Consider the following 27,044-nt stretch of genomic DNA (forward strand, 5'->3'; position numbering starts at 1 on the left):
GGCTTTGCACGCTTTCCTTCCTTATTACCAGTCGTTTTTCTTTATTATATATTTATGCCATCTCGGCGCGTAAAAGGATAAGCTAGTTTTGAGAATTTCCGTTTTCACCGGCTACGTCCTAAGATTTTGCTCGCTTCTCCTTTTGTACCAATCCCATTTTTTACTTAATATTTATATAGAAGTCTTAGCGCGTAAAGTTAAGCTAGTTTTGAAATTTTTCGTTTCCAGAATACACATGCTGGTTTTGCTCGCTGTCCTTCCTTATTAGATTGGTTATTCTTTTTATAATATTTATATAGAGTCTCGGCGCGTAAGCGGTAGCTAGTTTTGAAATTTCCGGTTTGGGAGCTGCACATCTTGGCTTTGCTCGCTATCCTTCCTTGTGCAATTCGCTTTTAAATATGTAGATATATAAATCTCAGCGCGTGGTAGCTAGTTTGGGTACCACGTTTTCGGAGCTGCACATCTTGGCTTTGCGCTTTCCCTTCCTTGTACCAATTCGTTTTTGTTTTTGGCCTATATTTATATAGAGTATCGGCGCGTAAAGGATAGCTAGTTTGAAATTTTCATTTCCGGGCCGCACATCTTGGTTTTGCTCCTTTATCCATCCTTATTGCAATTCGTTTTAAAATATATAGATATACAGAAATATCGGCGTATAAGGTAGCCAGTTTGAGAATTTCCGTTTTTCGCAGCTGCACATTCTAAGATTTTGCTCGCTATCCATACTGTGCAATCATTTTTTTACTTTATATTTATATAGGAAGTATCGGCGCGTAAAGGATAGCTGGTTTGGAGTACTCATTTCGGGCTGCACATCACAGACTGCACGCTATGTTCATTGTGCAGTTCGTTTTTAAAATAGATAATTATATAAAATTCTCGGCGCGTAAAGAGTGCTTCACTTTTGAGAGAAGTTCACCACCGTTTTCAGACTGCACATCTTGGCTTTGCACGCTTTCCTTCCTTGTGCAATTCGTTTTTCTTTTTTGTATATATTTATATAGTACCGGCGTAAGGGTGGCTGTAGTTCTGAAATTTTCGTTTTTCGGGCTGCACATCTTGGCTTTTGCTCGATTGCCTTTCACGATGCAATAGGTTTTATAAAATCTATATTGCTCTCACAAAGTCTTAGCGCGGATAGAATTTAGCTAGTTTTGAGAATTTTCGTTTTTCAGACTGCACGATTTTGGCTTTGCTCGCTTTCCATTCGTGCCATCGGTATTATATAATCTGTACTTATATAAATTCTCGGCGCGTAAAGGGGTAACCAGTTTGAAATTTTTCGTTTTCAGTGCTGCCTCTTGGCTTTGCTCCTTTCCTTCCCTTGTGCAATTCGTTTTTAAAATAGATAGTGCCGCTTATAAAATTCTCGGCGCGTTAAAGGTAGCTAGTTTTGAAATACCGTTTTCAGACTGCACATCTTGGCTTTGCGCTTTTCCTTTATACTTGCAATTCGTTTTCAACATTATATATTTATATAGAAGTCTCGGCGCGTAAAGGATAGCTAGTTTTGAAATTTCGAACTTTCGCGGCTGCGTCGGAATTTTGCTCGCTATCCATACTGTGCAATCATTTTTTTTTACTTAATATTTATAGAAGTCTTGGCGCGTAAAAGTTAGCTAAGTTTTGAAATTTTAGTTTCCGGAGCTGCACATCTTGGTTTTGCTCGCTATCCATCCTTGTGCAATTAGTTATTCTTTTTACTTAATGGCCCATATAGAAGTCTCGGCGCGTAAACGGTAGCTAGTTTTGAGAATTTCCGGTTTTGGGCTACACATCTTGGCTTTGCTCGCTATCCTTCCTTGTACGTTCAGCACTGTATGTAGATATATAGAAATCTCGGCGCGTATATGGTAGCTGGTTTGGAGAATTTCAGTTTCAGGCTGCATCTTGGCTTTGCGCTTTCCTTCCTTATTGCAATTCGTTTTTCTTTTATTATATGATATAAAGAAGTATCGGCGTAAAGGATAAGCTAGTTTGAGAATTTTCATTTCCGGGCGCTGCACATCTAGACTTTGCACGCTACGCCATTGCTACGGGTCGTTTTTACAAAATAGATAATTTATATAAAATTCTCCGGCGCGTAAAGTAGCTGGTTTGAAATACCGTTTTCAGGGCTGCACATCTTAGCTGCACACTTTCTTCAGCGGCAATTCGTTTTCACTTAATTATATATTTACCAGAAGTACCGGCACGTAAAGGGTAGCTAGTTCTGAAATTTTCGTTTTCAGACTGCATGGCTGCTCGATTGCCTTTCACGGTACAGCCGGTTTTACTCAGGAAATCTATATTTATATAAAGTCTTGGCGCGGATAGGGTAGCAGCTTAGTTTTGCGAAATTTTCGTTTTCGGGCTGCACGTTTGGCTTTGCTCGCTTTCCATTCACGTGCCATCCCAGGCTACGCATAATCTGTATATATAGAGATTCTCGGCGCGTAAAGGGTAACAGTTTTGAGAATTTTCATTTCAGTGCTGCACCTCTTTGAAGCTGCTCCTTTCCTTCCTTGTGCAATTCGTTTTTAAAATAGATAGTATATGAAATTCTCAAGCGCGTTAAAATTAGCTAGTTTTGAAATACCGTTTTTCAGACTGCATACTTGGCTTTACGCTTTCCTTCCACCAGTTCGTTTACTTTTATTATGTTGCCGAAGTACCGGCGCATAAAAAGGTAAAAAGCTAGTTCTGAGAATTTTCAGCTTTTCAGACTTTATCTTGGCTGCTCGCTTTCATTCACGTGATCATTTAAATAATAACTTATATAAATTCTCGGCGCGTAAAGGGTAACCAGTTTGAATTTTCGTTTTCAGTGCCTCTGGCTTTGCTCGCTTTCCTTCCTTATTGCAATTCGTTTTTTCGATAGATAATTATATAAAATTCTCGGCGCGTAAGGGTAGCTAAAAGTTTTTAAGAAATTGCACCGTTTTCGGGCTGCACCTCTTGAAAGCTGCTCACTTTCCTTCCTTATTACCAATTCGTTTTTCTTTTATTATATATTTATATAGGGGAATCTCAGCGCGTAAAAAGGATAAGCTAGTTTGAAATTTTCATTTCAGGGCTCACATCTTGGTTTTGCTCGCTATCATCTTGTACCGGGTAGTTTTTTAAAATATATAGATATACAGAAATATCGGCGCGTATAAGGTAGCCAGTTTTTCCGTTTTCGCAGCTGCGCGTCGTTTGCTCCTTCATCCATATGCACAATGCAATCATTTTTTTACTTTATATTTATATAGAGTATCGGCGCGTAAAAAGGATAGCTAGTTTTGAAATTTTTCATTTCGGAGCTGCATCTGGGCTTTTACGCTATGCTTCCATTGCAATTCGTTTTTAATACATTTTATAAAAACCTATTGCACGTGAAAAGCAATCGAGCAAAGCCAAAGATGTGCTGCTCCGAATACGAAAATTCTCAGAACTAGCTACCCTTTACGTGCCGGTATTTCTATATAAATATACCCTATACGCGCCAAGACTTTTATATAAATATAGATTTTATAAAACCTATTGCACGTGAAAGGCAATCGAGCAAAGCCAAGATGTGCAGCTCCGAAAACGAAAATTCTCAAAACTAGCTACCCTATACGCGCCAAGACTTTTATATAAATATACATTTTATAAAACCTATTGCACGTGAAAAGCAATCGAGCAAAGCCAAGATGTGCTGCTCCGAATACGAAAATTCTCAGAACTAGCTACCCTTTACGTGCCGGTATTTCTATATAAATATACCCTATACGCGCCAAGACTTTTATATAAATATAGATTTTATAAAACCTATTGCACGTGAAAAGCAATCGAGCAAAGCCAAGATGTGCAGCTCCGAAAACGGTATTTCTCAAAACTAGCTACCCCTTACGCGGCGAGAATTTTATATAATTATCTATTTTAAAAAACGAATTGCACAAGGATGGAAAGCGAGCAAAGCCAAGAGGTGCAGCACCGAAAACGAAAATTCTCAAAACTGGTTACCCTTTACGCGCCGAGAATTCTATATAAGTACAGATTATATAATACCGATCGGACGTGAATGGAAAGTGAGCAAAGCCAAAATGTGCAGCTCCGAAAACGAAAATTCTCAAAACTAGCTACCCTTTACGCGCCGAGACTTCTATATAAATATAAAGTAAAAAAAATGATTGCACAAGGATGGATAGCGAGCAAAATCTAGATGTGCAGCTCCGAAAACGGAAATTCTCAAAACTAGCTACCCTTTACTTGCCGATACTTCTATATAAATAAACAATAAAAAGAAAAACGAATTGCATAAGATCTGCAGCACCGAAAACGAAAATTTTCAAATCTAGCTACACTTTACGCGCCGAGAATTCTATATAAGTACAGATTATATAATACCGATCGCAGATGAATGGAAAGCGAGCAAAGCCAAGATGTGCAGCAGCGAAAACAAAAATTCTCAAAACTAGCAACCCCTTACGCGCCGAGAATTTTATATAATTATGTATTTTAAAAAACCTATTGCACGTGAAAGGCAATCCAGCAAAGCCAAGATGTGCAGCTCCGAAAACGGAAATTATCAAAACTAGCTACCCTTTATGCGCCGATACTTCTATATAAATATATAATAAAAAGAATATGTAATTGCACAAGGAAGGAAACCGTGCAAAGCCAAGATGTGCAGCTCCGAAAACGGAAATTCTCAAAACTAGCTACCCTATACGCGCCAAGACTTTTATATAAATATAGATTTTATAAAACCTATTGCACGTGAAAGGCAATCGAGCAAAGCCAAGATGTGCAGCTCCGAAAACGAAAATTCTCAAGAACTAGCTACCCTTTACGTGCCGGTACTTCTATATAAATATATAATAAAAAGAAAAACGAATTGCACAAGGAAGGAAAGCGTGCAAAGCCAAGATGTGCAGCTCCGAAAACGGAAATTCTCCAAACTAGCTACCATATACGCGCCGAGATTTCTATATATCTACATATTTAAAAAGCGAATTGCACAAGGAAGGATAGCGAGCAAAGCCAAGATGTGCAGCTCCAAAACCGGAAATTCTCAAAACTAGCTACCGTTTACGCGCCGAGACTTCTATATAAATATTATGTAAAAAGAATAACTAATTGCACAAGGAAGGATAGCGAGCAAAACCAAGTTGTGCAGCTCCGGAAACGAAAATTCTCAAAACTAGCTACCTTTTACGCGCCAAGACTTCTATATAAATATTAAGTAAAAAAAATGATTGCACAGTATGGATAGCGAGCAAAATCTAGATGTGCAGCTGCGAAAACGGAAATTCTCAAAACTAGCTATCCTTTACGCGCCGAGACTTCTATATAAATATATAATAAAAAGAAAAACGAATTGCACAAGGAAGGAAAGCGTGCAAAGCCAAGATGTGCAGCTCCGAAAACGGTATTTCTCAAAACTAGCTACTCTTAACGCGCCGAGAATTTTATATAATTATCTATTTTAAAAAACGAATTGCACAAGGAAGGAAAGCGAGCAAAGCCAAGAGGTGCAGCACCGAAAACGAAAATTCTCAAAACTGGTTACCCTTTACGCGCCGAGAATTCTATATAAGTACAGATTATATAATACCGATGGCACGTGAATGGAAAGCGAGCAAAGCCAAAATGTGCAGCTCCGAAAACGAAAATTCTCAAAACTAGCTACCCTATCCGCGCCAAGACTTTTATATAAATATAGATTTTATAAAACCTATTGCACGTGAAAGGCAATCGAGCAAAGCCAAGATGTGCAGCTCCGAAAACGAAAATTCTCAGAACTAGCTACCCTTAACGTGCCGGTACTTCTATATAAATATATAATAAAAAGAAAAACGAATTGCACAAGGAAGGAAAGCGTGCAAAGCCAAGAGGTGCAGCTCCGAAAACGAAAATTTTCAAAACTAGCTACCCTTTACGCGCCGAGAATTTTATATAATTATCTATTTTAAAAAACGAATTGCACAAGGAAGGAAAGCGAGCAAAGCCAAGAGGTGCAGCACCGAAAACGAAAATTCTCAAAACTGGTTACCCTTTACGCGCCGAGAATTCTATATAAGTACAGATTATATAATACCGATGGCACGTGAATGGAAAGCGAGCAAAGCCAAAATGTGCAGCTCCGAAAACGAAAATTCTCAAAACTAGCTACCCTATCCGCGCCAAGACTTTTATATAAATATAGATTTTATAAAACCTATTGCACGTGAAAGGCAATCGAGCAAAGCCAAGATGTGCAGCTCCGAAAACGAAAATTCTCAGAACTAGCTACCCTTTACGTGCCGGTACTTCTATATAAATATATAATAAAAAGAAAAACGAATTGCACAAGGAAGGAAAGCGTGCAAAGCCAAGATGTGCAGCTCCGAAAACGGTATTTCTCAAAACTAGCTACCCTTTACGCGCCGAGAATTTTATATAATTATCTATTTTAAAAAACGAATTGCACAATGAAGGATAGCGTGCAAAGCCCAGATGTGCAGCTCCGGAAATGAAAATTCTCAAAACTAGCTATCCTTTACGCGCCGATACTTCTATATAAATATAAAGTAAAAAAAATGATTGCACAGTATGGATAGCGAGCAAAATCTAGATGTGCAGCTGCGAAAACGGAAATTCTCAAAACTGGCTACCTTATACGCGCCGATATTTCTGTATATCTATATATTTTAAAAAACGAATTGCACAAGGATGGATAGCGAGCAAAACCAAGATGTGCAGCTCCGGAAATGAAAATTCTCAAAACTAGCTATCCTTTACGCGCCGAGACTTCTATATAAATATATAATAAAAAGAAAAACGAATTGCACAAGGAAGGAAAGCGAGCAAAGCCAAGATGTGCAGCTCCGAAAACGGTATTTCTCAAATCTAGCTACCCTTTACGCGCCGAGAATTTTATATAATTATCTATTTTAAAAAACGAATTGCACAATGAAGGATAGCGTGCAAAGCCCAGCTGTGCAGCTCCGGAAATGAAAATTCTCAAAACTAGCTATCCTTTACGCGCCGATACTTCTATATAAATATATAATAAAAAGAAAAACGAATTGCACAAGGAAGGAAAGCGTGCAAAGCCAAGATGTGCAGCTCCGAAAACGGAAATTCTCCAAACTAGCTACCATATACGCGCCGAGATTTCTATATATCTACATATTTAAAAAGCGAATTGCACAAGGAAGGATAGCGAGCAAAACCAAGATGTGCAGATCCGGAAATGAAAATTCTCAAAACCAGCTATCCTTTACGCGCCGAGACATCTATATAAATATATAATATAAAGAAAAACGAATTGCACAAGGAAGGAAAGCGTGCAAAGCCAAGATGTGCAGCTCCGAAAACGGTATTTCTCAAAACTAGCTACCCTTTACGCGCCGAGAATTTTATATAATTATCTATTTTAAAAAACGAATTGCACAATGAAGGATAGCGTGCAAAGCCCAGATGTGCAGCTCCGGAAATGAAAATTCTCAAAACTAGCTATCCTTTACGCGCCGATACTTCTATATAAATATAAAGTAAAAAAAATGATTGCACAGTATGGATAGCGAGCAAAATCTAGATGTGCAGCTGCGAAAACGGAAATTCTCAAAACTGGCTACCTTATACGCGCCGATATTTCTGTATATCTATATATTTTAAAAAACGAATTGCACAAGGATGGATAGCGAGCAAAACCAAGATGTGCAGCTCCGGAAATGAAAATTCTCAAAACTAGCTATCCTTTACGCGCCGAGACTTCTATATAAATATATAATAAAAAGAAAAACGAATTGCACAAGGAAGGAAAGCGAGCAAAGCCAAGATGTGCAGCTCCGAAAACGGTATTTCTCAAATCTAGCTACCCTTTACGCGCCGAGAATTTTATATAATTATCTATTTTAAAAAACGAATTGCACAATGAAGGATAGCGTGCAAAGCCCAGCTGTGCAGCTCCGGAAATGAAAATTCTCAAAACTAGCTATCCTTTACGCGCCGATACTTCTATATAAATATATAATAAAAAGAAAAACGAATTGCACAAGGAAGGAAAGCGTGCAAAGCCAAGATGTGCAGCTCCGAAAACGGAAATTCTCCAAACTAGCTACCATATACGCGCCGAGATTTCTATATATCTACATATTTAAAAAGCGAATTGCACAAGGAAGGATAGCGAGCAAAACCAAGATGTGCAGATCCGGAAATGAAAATTCTCAAAACCAGCTATCCTTTACGCGCCGAGACATCTATATAAATATATAATATAAAGAAAAACGAATTGCACAAGGAAGGAAAGCGTGCAAAGCCAAGATGAGCAGCTCCGAAAACGGAAATTCTTAAAACTAGCTACTCTATACGCGCCAAGACTTTTATATAATTATCTATTTTAAAAAACGAATTGCACAAGGAAGGAAAGCGAGCAAAGCCAAGAGGTGCAGCACCGAAAACGAAAATTCTCAAAACTGGTTACCCTTTACGCGCCGAGAATTCTATATAAGTACAGATTATATAATACCGATGGCACGTGAATGGAAAGCGAGCAAAGCCAAAATGTGCAGCTCCGAAAACGAAAATTCTCAAAACTAGCTACCCTTTACGTGCCGGTACTTCTATATAAATATATAATAAAAAGTAAAACGAATTGCACAAGGAAGGAAAGCGTGCAAAGCCAAGATGTGCAGCTCCGAAAACGGTATTTCTCAAAACTAGCTACCCTTTACGCGCCGAGAATTTTATATAATTATCTATTTTAAAAAACGAATTGCACAATGAAGGATAGCGTGCAAAGCCCAGATGTGCAGCTCCGGAAATGAAAATTCTCAAAACTAGCTATCCTTTACGCGCCGATACTTCTATATAAATATAAAGTAAAAAAAATGATTGCACAGTATGGATAGCGAGCAAAATCTAGATGTGCAGCTGCGAAAACGGAAATTCTCAAAACTGGCTACCTTATACGCGCCGATATTTCTGTATATCTATATATTTTAAAAAACGAATTGCACAAGGATGGATAGCGAGCAAAACCAAGATGTGCAGCTCCGAAAACGGAAATTCTCAAAACTAGCTACTCTATACGCGCCAAGACTTTTATATAAATATAGATTTTATAAAACCTATTGCACGTGAAAGGCAATCGAGCAAAGCCAAGATGTGCAGCTACGAAAACGGAAATTCTCAGAACTAGCTACCCTTTACGCGCCGAAACTTCTATATAAATATAAAGTAAAAAAAAATGATTGCACAAGGTAGGATAGCGAGCAAAGCCAAGATGTGCAGCTCCGAAAACGGAAATTCTCAAAACTAGCTACTCTATACGCGCCAAGACTTTTATATAAATATAGATTTTATAAAACCTATTGCACGTGAAAGGCAATCGAGCAAAGCCAAGATGTGCAGCTCCGAAAACGAAAATTCTCAAAACTAGCTACCCTATACGCGCCAAGACTTTTATATAAATATAGATTTTATAAAACCTATTGCACGTGAAAAGCAATCGAGCAAAGCCAAGATGTGCTGCTCCGAATACGAAAATTCTCAGAACTAGCTACCCTTTACGTGCCGGTATTTCTATATAAATATACCCTATACGCGCCAAGACTTTTATATAAATATAGATTTTATAAAACCTATTGCACGTGAAAAGCAATCGAGCAAAGCCAAGATGTGCAGCTCCGAAAACGGTATTTCTCAAAACTAGCTACCCCTTACGCGGCGAGAATTTTATATAATTATCTATTTTAAAAAACGAATTGCACAAGGATGGAAAGCGAGCAAAGCCAAGAGGTGCAGCACCGAAAACGAAAATTCTCAAAACTGGTTACCCTTTACGCGCCGAGAATTCTATATAAGTACAGATTATATAATACCGATCGGACGTGAATGGAAAGCGAGCAAAGCCAAAATGTGCAGCTCCGAAAACGAAAATTCTCAAAACTGGCTACCCAATAAGCGCCGTTACTTCTATATAGATATATATAAAAAAAAAACGAATTGCACAATGAAGGATAGCGTGCAAACCCCAGATGTGCAGCTCCGGAAATGAAAATTCTCAAAACTAGCTATCCTTTACGCGCCGATACTTCTATATAAATATATAATAAAAAGAAAAACGAATTGCACAAGGAAGGAAAGCGTGCAAAGCCAAGATGTGCAGCTCCGAAAACGGTATTTCTCAAAACTAGCTACCCCTTACGCGGCGAGAATTTTATATAATTATCTATTTTAAAAAACGAATTGCACAAGGATGGAAAGCGAGCAAAGCCAAGAGGTGCAGCACCGAAAACGAAAATTCTCAAAACTGGTTACCCTTTACGCGCCGAGAATTCTATATAAGTACAGATTATATAATACCGATCGGACGTGAATGGAAAGCGAGCAAAGCCAAAATGTGCAGCTCCGAAAACGAAAATTCTCAAAACTAGCTACCCTTTACGCGCCGAGACTTCTATATAAATATAAAGTAAAAAAAATGATTGCACAAGGATGGATAGCGAGCAAAATCTAGATGTGCAGCTCCGAAAACGGAAATTCTCAAAACTAGCTACCCTTTACTTGCCGATACTTCTATATAAATAAACAATAATAAGAAAAACGAATTGCATAAGATCTGCAGCACCGAAAATGAAAATTTTCAAATCTAGCTACACTTTACGCGCCGAGAATTCTATATAAGTACAGATTATATAATACCGATCGCAGATGAATGGAAAGCGAGCAAAGCCAAGATGTGCAGCAGCGAAAACAAAAATTCTCAAAACTAGCAACCCCTTACGCGCCGAGAATTTTATATAATTATGTATTTTAAAAAACCTATTGCACGTGAAAGGCAATCCAGCAAAGCCAAGATGTGCAGCTCCGAAAACGGAAATTATCAAAACTAGCTACCCTTTATGCGCCGATACTTCTATATAAATATATAATAAAAAGAATATGTAATTGCACAAGGAAGGAAACCGTGCAAAGCCAAGATGTGCAGCTCCGAAAACGGAAATTCTCAAAACTAGCTACCCTATACGCGCCAAGACTTTTATATAAATATAGATTTTATAAAACCTATTGCACGTGAAAGGCAATCGAGCAAAGCCAAGATGTGCAGCTCCGAATACGAAAATTCTCAGAACTAGCTACCCTTTAAGCGCCGATACTTCTATATAAATATATAATAAAAAGAAAAACGAATTGCACAAGGAAGGAAAGCGTGCAAAGCCAAGATGTGCAGCTCCGAAAACAGAAATTCTAAAAACTAGCTACCCTTTACGCGCCGAGACTTCTATATAAATATAAAGTAAAAAAAATGATTGCACAAGGATGGATAGCGAGCAAAATCTAGATGTGCAGCTCCGAAAACGGAAATTCTCAAAACTAGCTACCGTTTACGCGCCGAGACTTCTATATAAATATAAAGTAAAAAAATGATTACACAAGGATGGATAGCGAGCAAAATCTAGATGTGCAGCTCCGAAAACGGAAATTCTCAAAACTGGCTACCTTATACGCGCCGATATTTTTGTATATCTATATATTTTAAAAAACGAATTGCACAAGGAAGGATAGCGAGCAAATACAAGATGTGCAGCTCCGAAAACGGAAATTCTCAAAACTAGCTACCCTTTACGCGCCGAGACTTCTATATAAATATAAAGTAAAAAAAATGATTGCACAAGGATGGATAGCGAGCAAAATCTAGATGTGCAGCTCCGAAAACGAAAATTCTCCAAACTAGCTACCCTATACGCGCCGAGATTTCTATATATCTACATATTTGAAAAAACGAATTGCACAAGAAAGGATCGCGAGCAAAACCAAGATGTGCAGCTCCGGAAACGAAAATTCTCAAAACTAGCTACCGTTTACACGCAGAGACTTCTATATAAATATAAAGTAAAAAAAATGATTGCACAGTATGGATAGCGAGCAAAATCTAGATGTGCAGCTGCGAAAACGGAAATTCTCAAAACTGGCTACCTTATACGCTTCGAGACTTCTGTATAAATATTTATTTAAAACATTAACGATCGTACATAGAAGGAAAGCGAGCAAAGCCAAGATGTGCAGCTCCGAAAACGAAAATTCTCAAAACTAGCTATCCTTTACGCGCCGAGACTTCTATATAAATATAAAGTAAAAAAAATGATTGCACAAGGATGGATAGCGAGCAAAATCTATATGTGCAGCTCCGAAAACGGAAATTCTCAAAACTGGCTACCTTATACGCGCCGAGACTTCTATATAAATATAAAGTAAAAAAAATGTTTGCACAAGGATGGATAGCGAGCAAAATCTAGATGTGCAGCTCCGGAAATGAAAATTCTCAAAACTAGCTACCGTTTACACGCCGAGACTTCTATATAAATATAAAGTACAAAAAATTATTGCACAAGGATGGATAGCGAGCAAAATCTAGATGTTCAGCTCCGAAAACGAATATTCTCAAGACTAGCTACCCTATGCGTACCGAGATTTTTATATAGCTATATATTTTAAAAAACGAATTAGAGACACCACCCAGAGTCGCCAAACCAGGGCCGTCTTCTCACCCTAATCTATAAAGTTTATGCGAATCGAAATTTTGGAACTCGAAGTTCGTACTTTAAATCGACAATTGAATAACTTTGCTGTCAATCTTCACGATAATCAAGAATATGCATGGACAAATAGTTTTCTCCGCAAAATAGCTCTACCAAGCTTCTCAGGAGAGTCGTGGGAGGATCCCGGCGAATTCTTATATGATCTTGAGCAGTATTTAATGATAAAACGAATTCCCAATGAATATCAGCCGAAAATCATTGCAAGATCGTTGAATTCGGAAACTTCTTTCGGCAAGCTTATATGACACGAGAAAGAATCGATCGCTCGATTGACATTTGGAAGGCGCAAAGGTATAGGGAAGGCAGTCTTTTAAATTATTTTTACCTACGGATCAGCGAATCGAATAATTTTATGCCACCTTATAGCGAATATCAGCGAAATCGCGTCATCATGGGTCAATTACCGCGTGATATTCAAATAACCCTAATTGGACGAGATCTCGCCAATACTCAGGAACTTGTAGAGGCTTTGACGCGTGCAGACGAAACGCGTGTAAAAGATCATTCATATTCGCACAAATATCCGCAAAACAAGCCCTATCAACGAGAAGAGCGTCTTGATAATCGTAACAATCCATCTGACGGATATAAAGAGACTAGCCATTTAAACAATAACAATAACAATAACACAAACAGTCACGTATATAATGGTCAATACGCGCGCGATAGACCAAAGAATTACGAGTAGCATCAAAATAAAGATTTTAATTCACGACAGAATCAAAACAATAACACCCGGAAGAACGTCGCGACAATCACAGTTGACAGGGAAAACTCACACGAGTCCTTCGAAACAATCGAGGCCGTAGCTGAAATACATAACAATGCAGAAGCCAACGACTATAGCGATTCGGAAAACAAGAGTGCGGCTCGCGATTAATAGGTCCCGTTGCGATTTGCGACATTGAGATGCAGGACCTGCCTTACGATGTCTCGGAGGGCTATAATGATACTAATGATAGCATCAGACAGAAATTTAAATGTCCTCGCTTGTTGGTTTCGATAGATGATTTTAATCTTCAATGTTTAGTAGATAGTGGGAGCAATGCTACGCTAATTTCCCAGGCAGCGTTTGAACGCATAAAGAATAAACCCTGTGTACAAGTTCTACCGGTTTCGAACACATATCTTACTGGAGCTTTCAGGAAACGGTCGAGTAAGATCAAAAAACAGTTGTACGTACCACTAAAAATACAAAACCTCGCAATAAAAACAATTTTACTAGTCGTCGGAAATCTGGTGTATGACATTACTCTGGGAATTGATTGAATAGTAAATAACAAGGTGATAATTAACGGTAAAGAGAAAAACATAAGAATCGACAAGCTGCTTATAAGTAACGAATACGTTAGTTTCTCCGAGCAATTTTCTTGCGCTTATACTCATCCGAAAGTCAAAGAATATGTTGAGTTCTCGAGACTGTCGGCGAGTCGCGGATCCATTTCGGTCCGGGAGGATGATGCACGTCATTTTTTTGGACTGGGGAATGGTCATCGCTTTGTCGCTTCTACCGACAGTTTCGAGAGTGAAATAAATAAAACTATGACTCTCTCTCTCTCTCTCTCTCTCTCTCTCTCTCTCTATCTCTCTCTCTCTCTCTCTCTCTCTCTCTCTCTCTCTCTCTCTCTACGGAGACTGAGCAATTCGTGTGTGAGATTCATCTTCGGGGTTAGGAGGGATGCACACATCAGTCCTTACCGGAGGCGTCTAGAATGGCTTTGCACCGATTCCAGAAGGCTCTACTTTGAGGCCATTCTATTATACAGAATAATCCGGATCGGTGAACCTTCGTATCTGGCCTCATTGTTTAATAAACAGAAGCAAAGACCCTCCAGTAGGGGAGTTCCCCCGGAACTGAGCATCCCTACCGTGAGTACTGAAACCGGGGCTAGGGCCTTCCAGGTCCAGGGTGCTCAGTTCTGGAACTCTCTCCCTTCTACACTGCGAAACCTGCCATCTCTCGCCTCCTTCAAGGGGGCACTACGGCGGCACCTGCTGGTCACTGAATCGTGACGACTCTGAGCCCTCTGGCGCTGCATTCTTAATCTTAATCTAGTTTTAATTTAGTCAGACTCGGCCCTTAGGCCGTAAAAATTCTTCCAGTATTACGTATTTTTAGATTTCAAACGTGCAATACAGATAGGTCTATGACCAAACCTTAAATGCACAGCGTAATATTAGAAAATTTTTATGGGATAATTAAATATGACGAAATGTTATTTCATTTAATTTTATGTGACGGTATTTTTATATATTTTATTTTCTCTTTTTGTTAGACTGTATGCGACAGTCTTTGTGATATATATTGTATTATTTTTTGCTTGTAGCAAATAAAGACCTATCTCTCTCTCTCTCTCTCTCTCTCTCTCTCTCTCTCTCTCTCTCTCTCTCTCTCTCTCTCTCTCTCTCTCTCTCTCTCTCTCTCTTTCGCTGTCTACTCCATACCGGCCCCGAGCTCGAATGCACGTCTGCGACTCTCGCTATACCAGCCCGTAGCCTCTCTCTCCTTTTACAATATAGTAGCCCCTGGTCTCTGGCGCGGTGGCTTCCGCCGCTGCTGTACCGGACCCGCTCCTGTCTCTCTCTCCCCTCTCTACGCCATATTCGCCCGCGTCCTCCAAAGCCGCCGTCTATCTGTCGCTCGCATAAACCTGCTGTTTGGCTTTTATTGTCCTAGCGCCGACTCAGATCCTTTTTGTGATGTAATAATATGTAACATGTATGATTTCCTACTACACGGTGCCGCAAAGCGTACTCTAAATTTTAGCCTTGGGGTTTATTGATGGGATTTGTATACATTAAAATAGAGAAATTTTGTTTTGATACACTCTTATATTTATTTAATAAAACAGTAAAAATTGAATACATGATATATTTATGCGCGTGTGTGTGCGTAGAAAAATAAAACATATTTACATCTTAGAAACTAACGATAGGAGATGAATAAAAAAAGTTATAGCGGAAACATAACGTCGTGCACATCTTTTGCGATTCTGGCTAAGCCAAACGCATAGATTTCTGTTAAAAATATCTAAAACGTTGACGCTTACAGTGGCAAAATTTAAGTTTGTCTTAACAATTGTGTCGATTTTATATTTATGAAGGGCGTAATATTGTTTGAACGAGTTTACATTTTTCAGAATTTCACGACATAGTTCAGCATCTTCTCTTTTGAAAGCGTCTTTTATATAATCTAAAATTGAGTCCACGCCGCGATTAACTAATCCTGAAAGTTGCTCGAGCTGTTTAAAACGCTAATCGATGCACTCTTTTACCTGTATTAAGCCAGCGAACGTTTGTTGATGCATAATTACACTAGGCGGACTCTCGTACTTTTTCTTCTTCTTGCACGCAGGCTGTGCAGGTGGATGCTGTTGTGTTTCCTCGTCATCGCCGACACTGCTGATGAAATACTAACCGTTGTGGATTGTCATTTTTGCTGTAAGTGGTGATATTGGTGTTGGCCTCTCGTCGATGCCGATCGTCCTTGCTCCGAAGCTGTTGGTGAATGTGACATCGTGATTTGGAAGGAGGATCTTGCTAGGATTTCCAAAATCCTGATAGAACGTGAAGGAGTGATTCAGATATGCATCCATAGCCTCCATCTGATCTTTGATCACTTCCCAGCTGTTTGTGTCGAGTGTCACATACTTGGCTGGTGATCCATTCGCACAAATTTTTAACACAGCTCTGTAGTAACCGCCGTAATACTCCAGGCCTATGGTTGCACGCTTGCAGTTTGATTTGTTGAGCGAGTACGTTGTCGAGTACAACAAGTTGCAGGTGATCGGCTTATTTTTCCAAGACTCGGCACTAGGTGCTGCTACTGCTGAATCCATTGCAAAGATATTTTACACACGAAGTCTACTTGACGAGGGTGTTCGTACGACTGATGACTGCGCCACGACTCCTTTATAAAGAATGGGACGACAAAGAGCGAGCGTTAACGAGTCGCAGTTCTTTCTAGAAACGGTCGTTACAGTATTTACTTTTCATAGTGAAACGAGACACGTTTGATATCGATAGAAGTTGTTTTGTTTAACGCAACCGTCACACCTAGTACGTTTGTAAAACTGCTCAGATGACAAACATCCGGTCTTGGCTGTATAGATCTGATTACAGTAACCCCGTCTTGTAGAACTCGTGCGTCGGAATGCGTTGACTCAATGATGGCGATATTATATATATATATATATTAGATACAACTAAATTGTATTGTTGAAAAAATTAAATATTTAAGTATCACAATTTAATATTTTATTATGCTTATTTTTAAGTGGATTTAAAAGTAAACGAATATTTAATCGACATAATTGATGAATTGTATTATATAGAATTAATATTATATTGACTGAATTATTATTACATTAATTAATGTAATTTTCTTTTTAGATTTGTTTTTACAATTTATCATATGGGTATAGGTTAATAATATAAGATTTGTAATGCGCTGACAATCTTTCTATTAGGTTTAAATAAACATACATCCTATTTTGTACCTTAGGAATAGAACGTAATTTAAATAATCTGATATTTTGTTAGTTTATCTTTATTTCTTGTTCAATATATGTAACAAGAACGTAACCTTAATTAATCAATATTGATTAACAATGTTATATTATTTATAAAATATCGTAGTCGCAACATATTTTCGACCATCACTACTGATGTTACTGATCACTACTGATAACCATGGGTAAGAAAATATGTAAATCTTGTTGATTAATACATCCTACTACGTCTTTAGTTTCTTGCACGCAGTAGAAACAGAGACATTTCTCGTAAGATCTAACTAATAACTTATAAAAAAGTAGATAGACACTATTGTTTACTAAAGTAATGAATCATATAATCCTGAATTCCATGGGATTCGCATTTAAGCAAACAACATCTTTTTCTTTATAAAGGTTGCCCTTTACTCTAGCAGAAGTTAAAAACTCGCCATTTGCATATTAATATTCTATACGATAACATTAATTGATTTTTGACTGCTAACGAGTATGGTGGATTCGCTCGACAGGTTATAACATTAGCGTATTACTTAAACTATCGATACAGCTAAAAAATGTAGTCCCATTTGTTTTATGAAGCGTGGCATATGTGTTACATTATGAAATTTAAGCATAAGATGTTTTTTACTTATTTTCATATATAATTTATGATGTTTGCATATGGTTTTTTCTAATTTCTTGTACACCGTTGTATCAAAGAAATCACTATAAACAATACACATGATTTCTCTAAATAACATGTACAAGTTCCACGCTTCATTTTCTTTCGGGATGCGATCTCCAATCAACAGTCCAAGATTTTCAATTAAGAAAGTCATCTCAGACGAAGATATAACTACATTGTTATCTTCGATTTGTTTCTCACTTAGAGTAGGTATGCTATTGTCATCCTGTACGTAATTAAATGAAGAAATTCGGGAGTTGAGAAAATTTAGATACAACAACTTTTCTTTATATAGTAAAGTATTCAAAATAAATCCCATAGCAACATACTCCTTCATTTAAATCGTGCATCGGATCAAGAGCACCATGTTCAAAAATATTATAAAGCGGTATTTCATGAAAAACACATTCTTTAACTAAGCCATTTTGCTTGTGACGGCATTTGCTTTCATATGTACTAGCTGAGCGTAAATATTTTTCGTCTTCTACAGTCAAACATTTAATTACTTCTTTCGGTGCACTGCATAGATGACACGGATTATTTGAGTTGCAACCTTTGGAAAAACCCAGATTCGTATTTAATCCTAGATTGTCTCCTAAGATAGTATACAAAGAAAAATAAAATTGAACAATGTCGTTATTTAATATAATAGAAATGCCGTCTTCCTGTAAACTGCAGCATTCTTTAATGATTTTTTTATAAATTATTTTGTTTCCCTTGTCCCTGTGGTCTACATATTTATGCAGTTGATAGAGTAAGATTTTCTAGCTGGGTAGCGTACTCTGAAGGTACACCAGAAAGTGGATAATAAACAGCACTAATTTGATTTTTAACTTTGTAAGATCCTAGCGGGTTATTCATTTCAAAGTCGTTATTATATAAAAATAGTGGTATCATTAGTATATGGGCTGGTATGGAAAGACTGGGCGTGGCCTAGAGTGACGTCACCAGTCCCGTGGCTGGCGCCAGTTGTTTATGTAAACAGAAGCCCATGTTTATATCAACAGTAGCTGATAAGGTTAATAAACATGATTTACGACCGCTACTGTCATAAACAGTCTGTCATCGATGGGTGACTCTTATTTGTTTATTTATAAATAATTATAAGTAATTTTTAAACAAAAGCTATATCACGCATACGATGCCAGCCCTCCCCCTTTTACTCAAGCAGACCCGAGCGCGACTCTTTCTCTTTCTCTCTCTCTTACGCTGTCTACTCCATACCGGCCCCGAGCTCGAACGCACGTGCGCGACTCCCACTATACCAGCCCGTAGCCCTCCTCTCCTTTTAGACTATAGTAGCCCCGAGCTCCGACGAGGCGGCTCTCTCTCTCTCTCTCTCTCTCTCTCTCTCTCTCTCTCTCTCTCTCTCTCTCTCTCTCTCTCTCTGCCTGCTACATTTGGTTTAGGCGAGACCACGAAAAAAGGCTGTTTTCCGCACCTTTTTAACACCTCGGCTAACGCCGAATACCGTGGCGCCATACCGGATGCGCACTATTATTCGCCCGACACTATGTCGTCGAGCGAGCGCGAGCAATTCTTGCTGTGGCACAGCGAGATGCGTGCAGCGAATGCAGTATTCGATTTCAGCAAGGAAATCGTCGACTACTGTCGCATGGATGTGACGATTCTGCGTCGCGCGTGTGTAGCTTTCAGAAAAATTTTTCTCGAGGTCGGTGACGCGGACCCGTTTGTAGTGGCTACTACAATCGCGTCCGCATGCTCTCATCTCTATAGAAAAAATTTCTTAAAGCCACAGACTATAGGAATAATCTCCAAAAGCGGGTATCGGCGCGCCGACAAGCACTCCCAAAAAGCCGTCGAGTGGCTGCTGCAGTGCGAGCGAGAGATCGGTCGCGAAATCGTGCATGCAGGCAGAGCGTCATATGGCAGTATAGTATGACCGAGTACGATCCGCTCACAGGTGAAGGAGAACTTGTCGCTAGCTACATCGACACTTTCTTGCGATTAAAGCGGGAAGCATCGGGATTTCCAACTTGGTGCGTTGACGCGAAATCGAAAGCGCGTTACGTTCGCGAGTATCGCGAAAATGAGGGGATATCGCTTGATCTGGAAAAAATCGCGAAAAACCCTGGCCTGCGCACTGTTGCAAAGCTCTGTCTGAACTCGTTCTGGGGTAAGTTCGGACAGCGCGATAATTTAAAACAGACGGTGATCGTCAAGGAGCGCGAAGACCTCCTTAAACTGCCTAACGGCCGAGGATAAAGAGGTCTTGAGTCTCCTGTTGGTCAACGAGGAGGTGATGTACGCGAGCTGGCAGTACATCGACGATGCTGTGGAGTCTACTCCATATACGAACGTAGTTATAGCAGCCTACACGACAACTCTGGCCCGCTTGAAACTATTTTCGTATTTGGAGAAGCTCGACCAGCGAACGCTGTACTGCGACACTGATTCGTGCATATTTGTGTGCAACGAAAACGCACAAGAATACAGGCCCCCGTTAGGCTCGTTGCTCGGCGATATGACCAACGAGCTCGACGAAGGGACTTATATTATACTGAACAAGCTTCCTCTTGGGTGGTCCGAAATTTTACTGCTACAGAACCGTGAATTCGAGAAATGGCGAGGTATCCGAAAAATGTAAAGTCAAGGATATCTCGCTAAATTTCTCGAATTCTTTGAGAATAAATTATCCTAGCATTAATAGTATGATTGAAAATTATTTTAAGCCTGATGAAGAGAATGAATGCATTAATTTTAAGTTTAATTATATTAAAAGATTGCCAGATCACACTGTCGTCACGTCAGAAGAAATCAAATCGTGTAGCATAGTTCTAAAAAAGCGTAGGTATGTTACTCCCGAGTTATCGCTTCCGTACGGTTACAAAAGTTAACTATAGTATGTAAGTTGTTTGTGAATAAATAAAAGTAAATAAATAAAAGAATCTCGTTTTTGTATTAGTTTTAAGTAATATAAATTGTTCTGCGTTATGTTTAATATATTTATAGTAAAAATAAAAGTATTTTTAACTTTTTCTTGTAATTATAACATTCTTCTCGCTCCTTTACCCACTCATCATCGCACGCTTATAGGGGAGCCGCACATGCACGCGTATAGACGGCTTGTCCGCGGATGATACTCGTAGCAGCTAATATACGCTTATAAGCGGCCCGCGAGAGTACACGCGTCCTCCGCGGTAGAGGAATAATATTAATAAAAAGCGCTTTTCGGGAAGTGAGCGCTTTAGTCGAAAAGATGGATACGCGTTGGAAGCATCCTTTTACGGCGTGCATAGCAGGACCGATAGGAGCTGGAAAAAGCTGGTTTCTGAAAAAATTTCTCGAGCATCCGTCGGAGATGTGCGATGCTCGCTTCGACAGGGTTCTGCTCTATTATACCGAGTGGCAAGAGACGTATCGCAGTGAATTCAAAGTTGGCGGGAGTGATGATTATCGACGACTTGATGCGAGAATCATCGAACGATATAGTTCTGGAATTGTTCTCGCGTTCGTCTCATCATTTGAATTTGTCGGTCTTTCTGGTGACGCAGAATATTTTTCACCAGGGAAAGTCTCAGCGCGACATAAGTTTAAATTCAAAGTATCTTTTTATATTTAAAAATCCTCGCGACAGAGCTCAGAATCGGCATCTCGTGCGTCAAATTTATCCGGAAGATCCGAGGTTTCTGCAGGAGGCTTACATAGACGCTACGCGCGGACCTCACTCGTATCTTTTTCTCGATCTAACTCAAGCAGCCGTGAACGAGTATAGGGTTCGCACGTGTATATTCCCAAGCGACGATATTCAGTACGCCTACGTGCCGAAATTCGGTAAAAAATAAAAATACAAAATAGGTGTGCAGAGCTCTCGGCATAGACAGTAGGCGAGAAGCTATGGCACCAACAACATCGAAGAAGAAACAGGCTGGCTGTTGTATACCCGTGGCTGCGCTCAACACTAAGTATTTCAACAGAAAACGAGTAGCTGTACTGAACGCTCTGTGTCACACAGACGGCCAACAACGCACGGCTCTTTTACGCACAGCCGACAAGAGACTCGTGTGTTGCATATGCGAATGCGCTTTGAATATCTTGCAAGGTGTGATCAAAATCAAAGACTCGCATAAACGACGACTCAAATAGCACAAAAACGTGCTGAGAAAATTGACGATTTGCAATAATAAGAAATATGTCAGCGATTGGCAGATAAAGAAACGAGTTCTCGTACAGCACGGTGGTGCTTTTTTGCCGCTTCTACTCGCACCTATTATCGGGACTCTTGTCTCGAAGTTATTTAATTCTAAGTCAGCAGCAGCAGCGGAAGACTAAAATGGATCGTGCGAGAAAAATGATTATCGTGTCCAAAGATATGTTTTCGCGCATGCAAAACATTCAGCCAGCAGCAGCACCGCCAGTAGTAAACGAGTCGTGTGAAAACTCTGTTCAAACATGCGGCGACAATATCTCGAGACTCGATTCCGAGATGCACAAAATTCTACATTCGAATAAATTTACAGATGAGCGTGAAAAATGTCAAAACTATTTGCAAGTACTGCGGCGATATCTGTTTTTCAAAGATTCCGAACGTCAAGCTGAACACGATTACGAGCGCGACGTCGACGAAATAGAGGCCACATCGGCACCAATGACTGAAGAAATAATACTCGACAGCGTGCCCTAGAGTTACGCTCAAAAAACGCGCCTTCTGGTGAAACACTGGAAAACCGTTTCCGGCGATCGTCTCAAGTGGGATAGCACTGGCAGAATCAGTATAGACGGCCGGCCCATACAAGATTCCAACATTATAGAACTGATTAGCGACGTTGTCGCACTCAGGAAAAAAACAGTGGATCATTCGGAAGTGCCCATCGGCCGTTTACCTTTCGCCAAATTCATCAAGACAGTCGACACGCCGATAAAGCTGATTGGAACACGGAAATAGTGAAAATTGGTAAAAATTTGACAGAGCCGAATAATACAGCGAAACGACGACTGCCTAGTAAAGAGAGTATCGACGCGTTGATGGAAATACACAACTCTAGCAGCAGCAGCGAATCACCGGCATCGCCTGCTTTGACGAGAAATCGAGCAAAGAACAAGTGGCTACGTCTCGCAAACTTTTAAGCATGGCGTCGTCGTCGTCGTACGAGCAGCAATACTACGATGTTTCGCACGAGGAATTTTTGAAAAAACGCGACATCAAATTCCGTACAGCTCGAAACCCCGATATCAAAGCGGCTGTGGTGGAAAGACTAAACCGTACTGTACGCGAACGAATGTGGCGATACTTTTCTCACAATAACACACAACGTTACATCGACGTGGTGCAGAAAATCATCGAGGCTTACAATCATACGCAACACAGCGGTACAAAGATGCGCCCCTGTGACGTGAGCATCTACAATGCTGCGAAAGCGCGCAAAAATTTAGAGAAAAGAGCTCGTCTGCAATCGACTTACAAGAATCGCGAAAAGATGGCGTCAGGTGTAATCAATAAATACAAGCCCGGATCTTACGTACGCATTAGTCGCACGAAAAATACTTTCGAGAAGGGATACGAAAAAAACTTTAGCGAGGAAGTTTTCAAGATTAAGCGCATATCCAACAGACAGCAGTTACCAACGTTTATCCTGGAAGATTTGAACGGCGAGGAGATTGACGGCTTTTTCTATCTCGAGGAGCTCGCTCACGTTGGCACGAAACGCATGTCGGACGCTGCTGAGCAATTCAAAATAGAACGCGTAATTCGTACAAAGGGTCGTGGATCGAAGAAGCAGCTACTCGTCAAGTGGGCTGGCTATCCGGACAAATTCAACTCGTGGATCAAAGCCTCTGAAGTACAAAAAATGTTAAAATGTACCAGAACGATTTTTACCTAGTTCTGCCTAGCAATAGCAGTATGACGTACTACAACGAAAACGCCACCAGCTGCTTTACAACGCAGCTCTTGCTCGAGCTCAGACTCAGCGGGAATTGGTCCGTTGCGCTCGTCGAAATTCACGTGCCGAGTACTGTCACACACATTCAAGAATCGGACGCCATTTACACGTTTAAACAGTCGGAAAAGGCAAAGCAGGAAACGCATTTTTTCCGCACGGCAGTTACGACAAGATCGAGCAACTAGCCAACGAAATAAATAAATCAGCCGCCTTTCACGATCACCTGCGTCTCAAAGTTGCACCCATTCAAAAGGGCTACTACATGCTACAGCGCAAGTGTGCCTGCGTTGATCAGCATCAGACAACGTTTAACGAAAAAATTTGCCGTATTTTCGGTTTCGAAGATTCCGAGACTCGGCAAAAAACGGCACCTTTGTCACATCGTCAATGAGTAGTGTAGTCGTGCTAGGAAACAGACCAGCATCGCTTTTCCGAGCTATTCCTGATCAGCTCTACGTGTACACGGATGTATGCGAGATGTATGCTTCCGGTGCCAGAGCTGTGGGCAAAGAGGCTGTGCGCACAGGCATCAACGTATTGGACGACGTTGCAAACAACGGCTCGAATTTCAAGGAGGCGTTCAAATATCGTACTAAAGAGTCTGGAAACAAATTGAAGAGAAAAGCCGGTGAAAACATAGCAGAAATTATGAAAGGCTCTGGTTATAAATCACGCGCAGTGCATCGAAGGCGTCAGTTGAGAAAGACACGTACATCGAGTACAATCGGCTCTAGCAAAAAACGCAAACAATATACGACAGGACGGAAGAAGAGAGTCACGAGAAAAACGAAGAAGAGGCCTAAAAAGAGAAGTACTCAGCAGCAGCATAAGCAGAGTTTTAGAAGTGTTACGGATATTTTTAGTCCTAGGCGTATTTAGTTTGGGGTAAAAATGGCATTTTTACATTCTCACTCGACGGAATGCATGTCCATCGAGCTGGATCTTTTCACGCTTCCAGCCACCCAAACGTCCATTGAAAGCAGCAGATTTCTGCATTATAAGCCTGTGTCGTCTCTTAGCGACGATGTCGACGCACCATTGGAATTTGTCGTGCCGGCAGGTAGCGAGCATTACTTTGATCTGGCTCACACTATGCTTCATGTTCAAGCTAAAATCGTACCCACTGACGAGGCTAACGCAACGACCGAAGACCTTAAAGTCCGACCGATCAACAATTTCATGCATTCAATGTTCAATCAGATTGACGTTTTTTTCAATCAGAAAATTGTTTCGCCGCCTATTAACGCCTATCCTTACAGAGCGTACATCGAGACGCTTCTCAACTACGCTCCGGCTGCTAAAGAGTCACATCTTACAACGAGTCTGTGGTACGACGACATAAGCGGCGGTTTCGATTCGCCAGCTAATGCAGTGAGCACTGCCACAGCACCTATGATCGTGAACAAAGGGCTGGAAAATCGCAAATATTTTACACAGAATCGACGATACTTTGACATGATTGGACATCTATATCACGACCTCTTTAATCAGGATAAAATGCTGATTAATGGCGTAGAAATGCGCGTACGTCTAGTGAGGAGTAAGGATGCTTTTTGTCTGATGGACGCGACAACCGATGGAAAATTCAAACTCAGCATCAAAGAAGCTACACTCATAGTTCGCAGAGTAAAAATCAGTCCTGGAGTTTTACTGGCTCATGCGCAAGCATTATCGAAAACCACGGCTAAATATCCCATAACGAGAGTCGAAGTTAAGTCGTTTACTCTTCACTCGGGAATATTGGGCGATTCGATCGACAACGTCATTCACGGTCAGCTGCCAAAGAGAATAATCTTGGGCTTTGTGGAAAACAAAGCATTCAACGGAAACCGCGCGTTAAACCCTTTTAATTTTCAACACTTCTCTATAAATTATATTTCTCTCTACGTCGACAGCGTACAAATTCCAAGCAAACCTTTGCAGCCACGTTTCACGGGTCTCGACAAACTCTACCTTGACGCTTTTCAAACACTTTACACGGGCACAGGCGTGCATTTTCTCAACGAAGGTTTTGGCATCAATAGCTACAACTATTACAAAGGCAATTTTTTGACGGCCTTCGATCTCACTCCTGATTTATCGGCACACTGTGCCACACATTGGAATCTCGTGCGCTCGGGTAGCATACGCATAGAAGTGAGATTTGAGACGGCTCTTCTCACTGCTATCAACTGTATCGTTTACGCAGAGTACGACAACGTTCTGGAAGTCGACTCTAGCCGCCAAATCGTAACGGATTTTAGCGCTTGATGCGCACGCACACTTGATCGCAGCGCCTCAAAAAAAAAAAAAAAATTGAATGAGTCAATACAAGTGTATTAGTGTATAATCAATTTATTTTTAATATTTTGTCAACACCGGTACTTATAATGTAAGATTTAAAAACCAATATTCGAGGTTATGTGAAAGTTATATTTCTTACCTGAATTGACGTATCTTTTATTAATGTTTTACTGCAATCGGTACAATTTTTTTTAAAATGTATAGGCTCAGTTTAACGAACGAGCGTTTTGTTTTCTGAGAAATATACTTTATTATAAACTTATATTAAAGTATTAAGTCGGTTGCCGAATGCCGATCCGTACGGGCGTCCAGTACAGCTATACAAAAGAGATTCCTATTCCAGTTTTTCTTCTGACCGTTGTGTGACATGTTCGTTCGCGAAAGTTGCGTCACATTTTCACACGGCGGTCAGAGAAACGGAGAAACGTTCAGTAGGGGAAACAACAGATCTCGATTCAGTCACCAGCGTACACTGTGCAGGCTTACAGGTCCCAACCGGCATAATTTGCATGTGCGCAAATAATAGACGACACGAAAGTACACGTGTAACGCCAACGTCGACGTTTTCCACAGAAGGTGTATGCGGCACGATTATCACCGATACCGTAATGGCTCAAGATTTGGATGGCGTCTTGGAGGATTTATTAACGCAGTGGGAACTACAGGACTTTATCGCTAATTTTAAAAGTAAGTAAAACGTACTTTTTTCTGGATGTATGTTATATATTCGCGTGAAAATGTGCGCACCGAACTTTGTAGGCCTTTGGGAAGCTAACGTCCGTTCATTTAAACGTCACCTAAAACGTCGTTGGCAACAAAAAACTGACCCTTAAAGAATTTATGACCGTCACAACAAAAATCGAAGCATGTCTTAATTTACGCCCCTTGTGTGCGATCAGCTTGAACGAAGAAGACGTTTCTGCACTTACACTAGGAAATTTTTCGATTGGCTATCCTTTAGTGGCACGTCCAGAACCATTTCTGGAAACTAATGAGTCCAATTCTATTTGTTCTAGATGATATCTGCAGTCTTGCATACGTAATTATTTTTGGAAAAGGTGGCGCAAAGAATATTTAACCCAGGCTCAACAGAGAGTCAAATGGTTCCGACCTACCAACTAACTGCAGGCGGGAGATCTCGTCT

The 27,044-nt window shown here is 40.1% G+C and overlaps 1 protein-coding gene across 1 annotated transcript; it reads left to right on the forward strand.

Moving 5' to 3' along the window:
• The first annotated feature begins 24,508 nt into the window (after positions 1-24,508).
• Positions 24,509-25,867, forward strand: LOC116417923 (uncharacterized protein F54H12.2-like). The gene has a single exon (XM_031933099.1). It carries the CDS (start codon positions 24,509-24,511, stop codon positions 25,865-25,867), a length of 1,359 nt encoding a protein of 452 aa, XP_031788959.1.
• The last annotated feature ends 1,177 nt before the right edge of the window (positions 25,868-27,044 follow it).

This window comes from Nasonia vitripennis, assembly GCF_009193385.2.
Source record: "Nasonia vitripennis strain AsymCx chromosome 5 unlocalized genomic scaffold, Nvit_psr_1.1 chr5_random0006, whole genome shotgun sequence".
Taxonomy (NCBI): Eukaryota; Metazoa; Arthropoda; class Insecta; order Hymenoptera; family Pteromalidae; genus Nasonia; species Nasonia vitripennis.

Bases quoted from the DNA above. Each gene is read 5' to 3' on its own strand.
- LOC116417923 (XM_031933099.1), top strand. From the start codon at position 24,509: ATGGCATTTTTACATTCTCACTCGACGGAATGCATGTCCATCGAGCTG.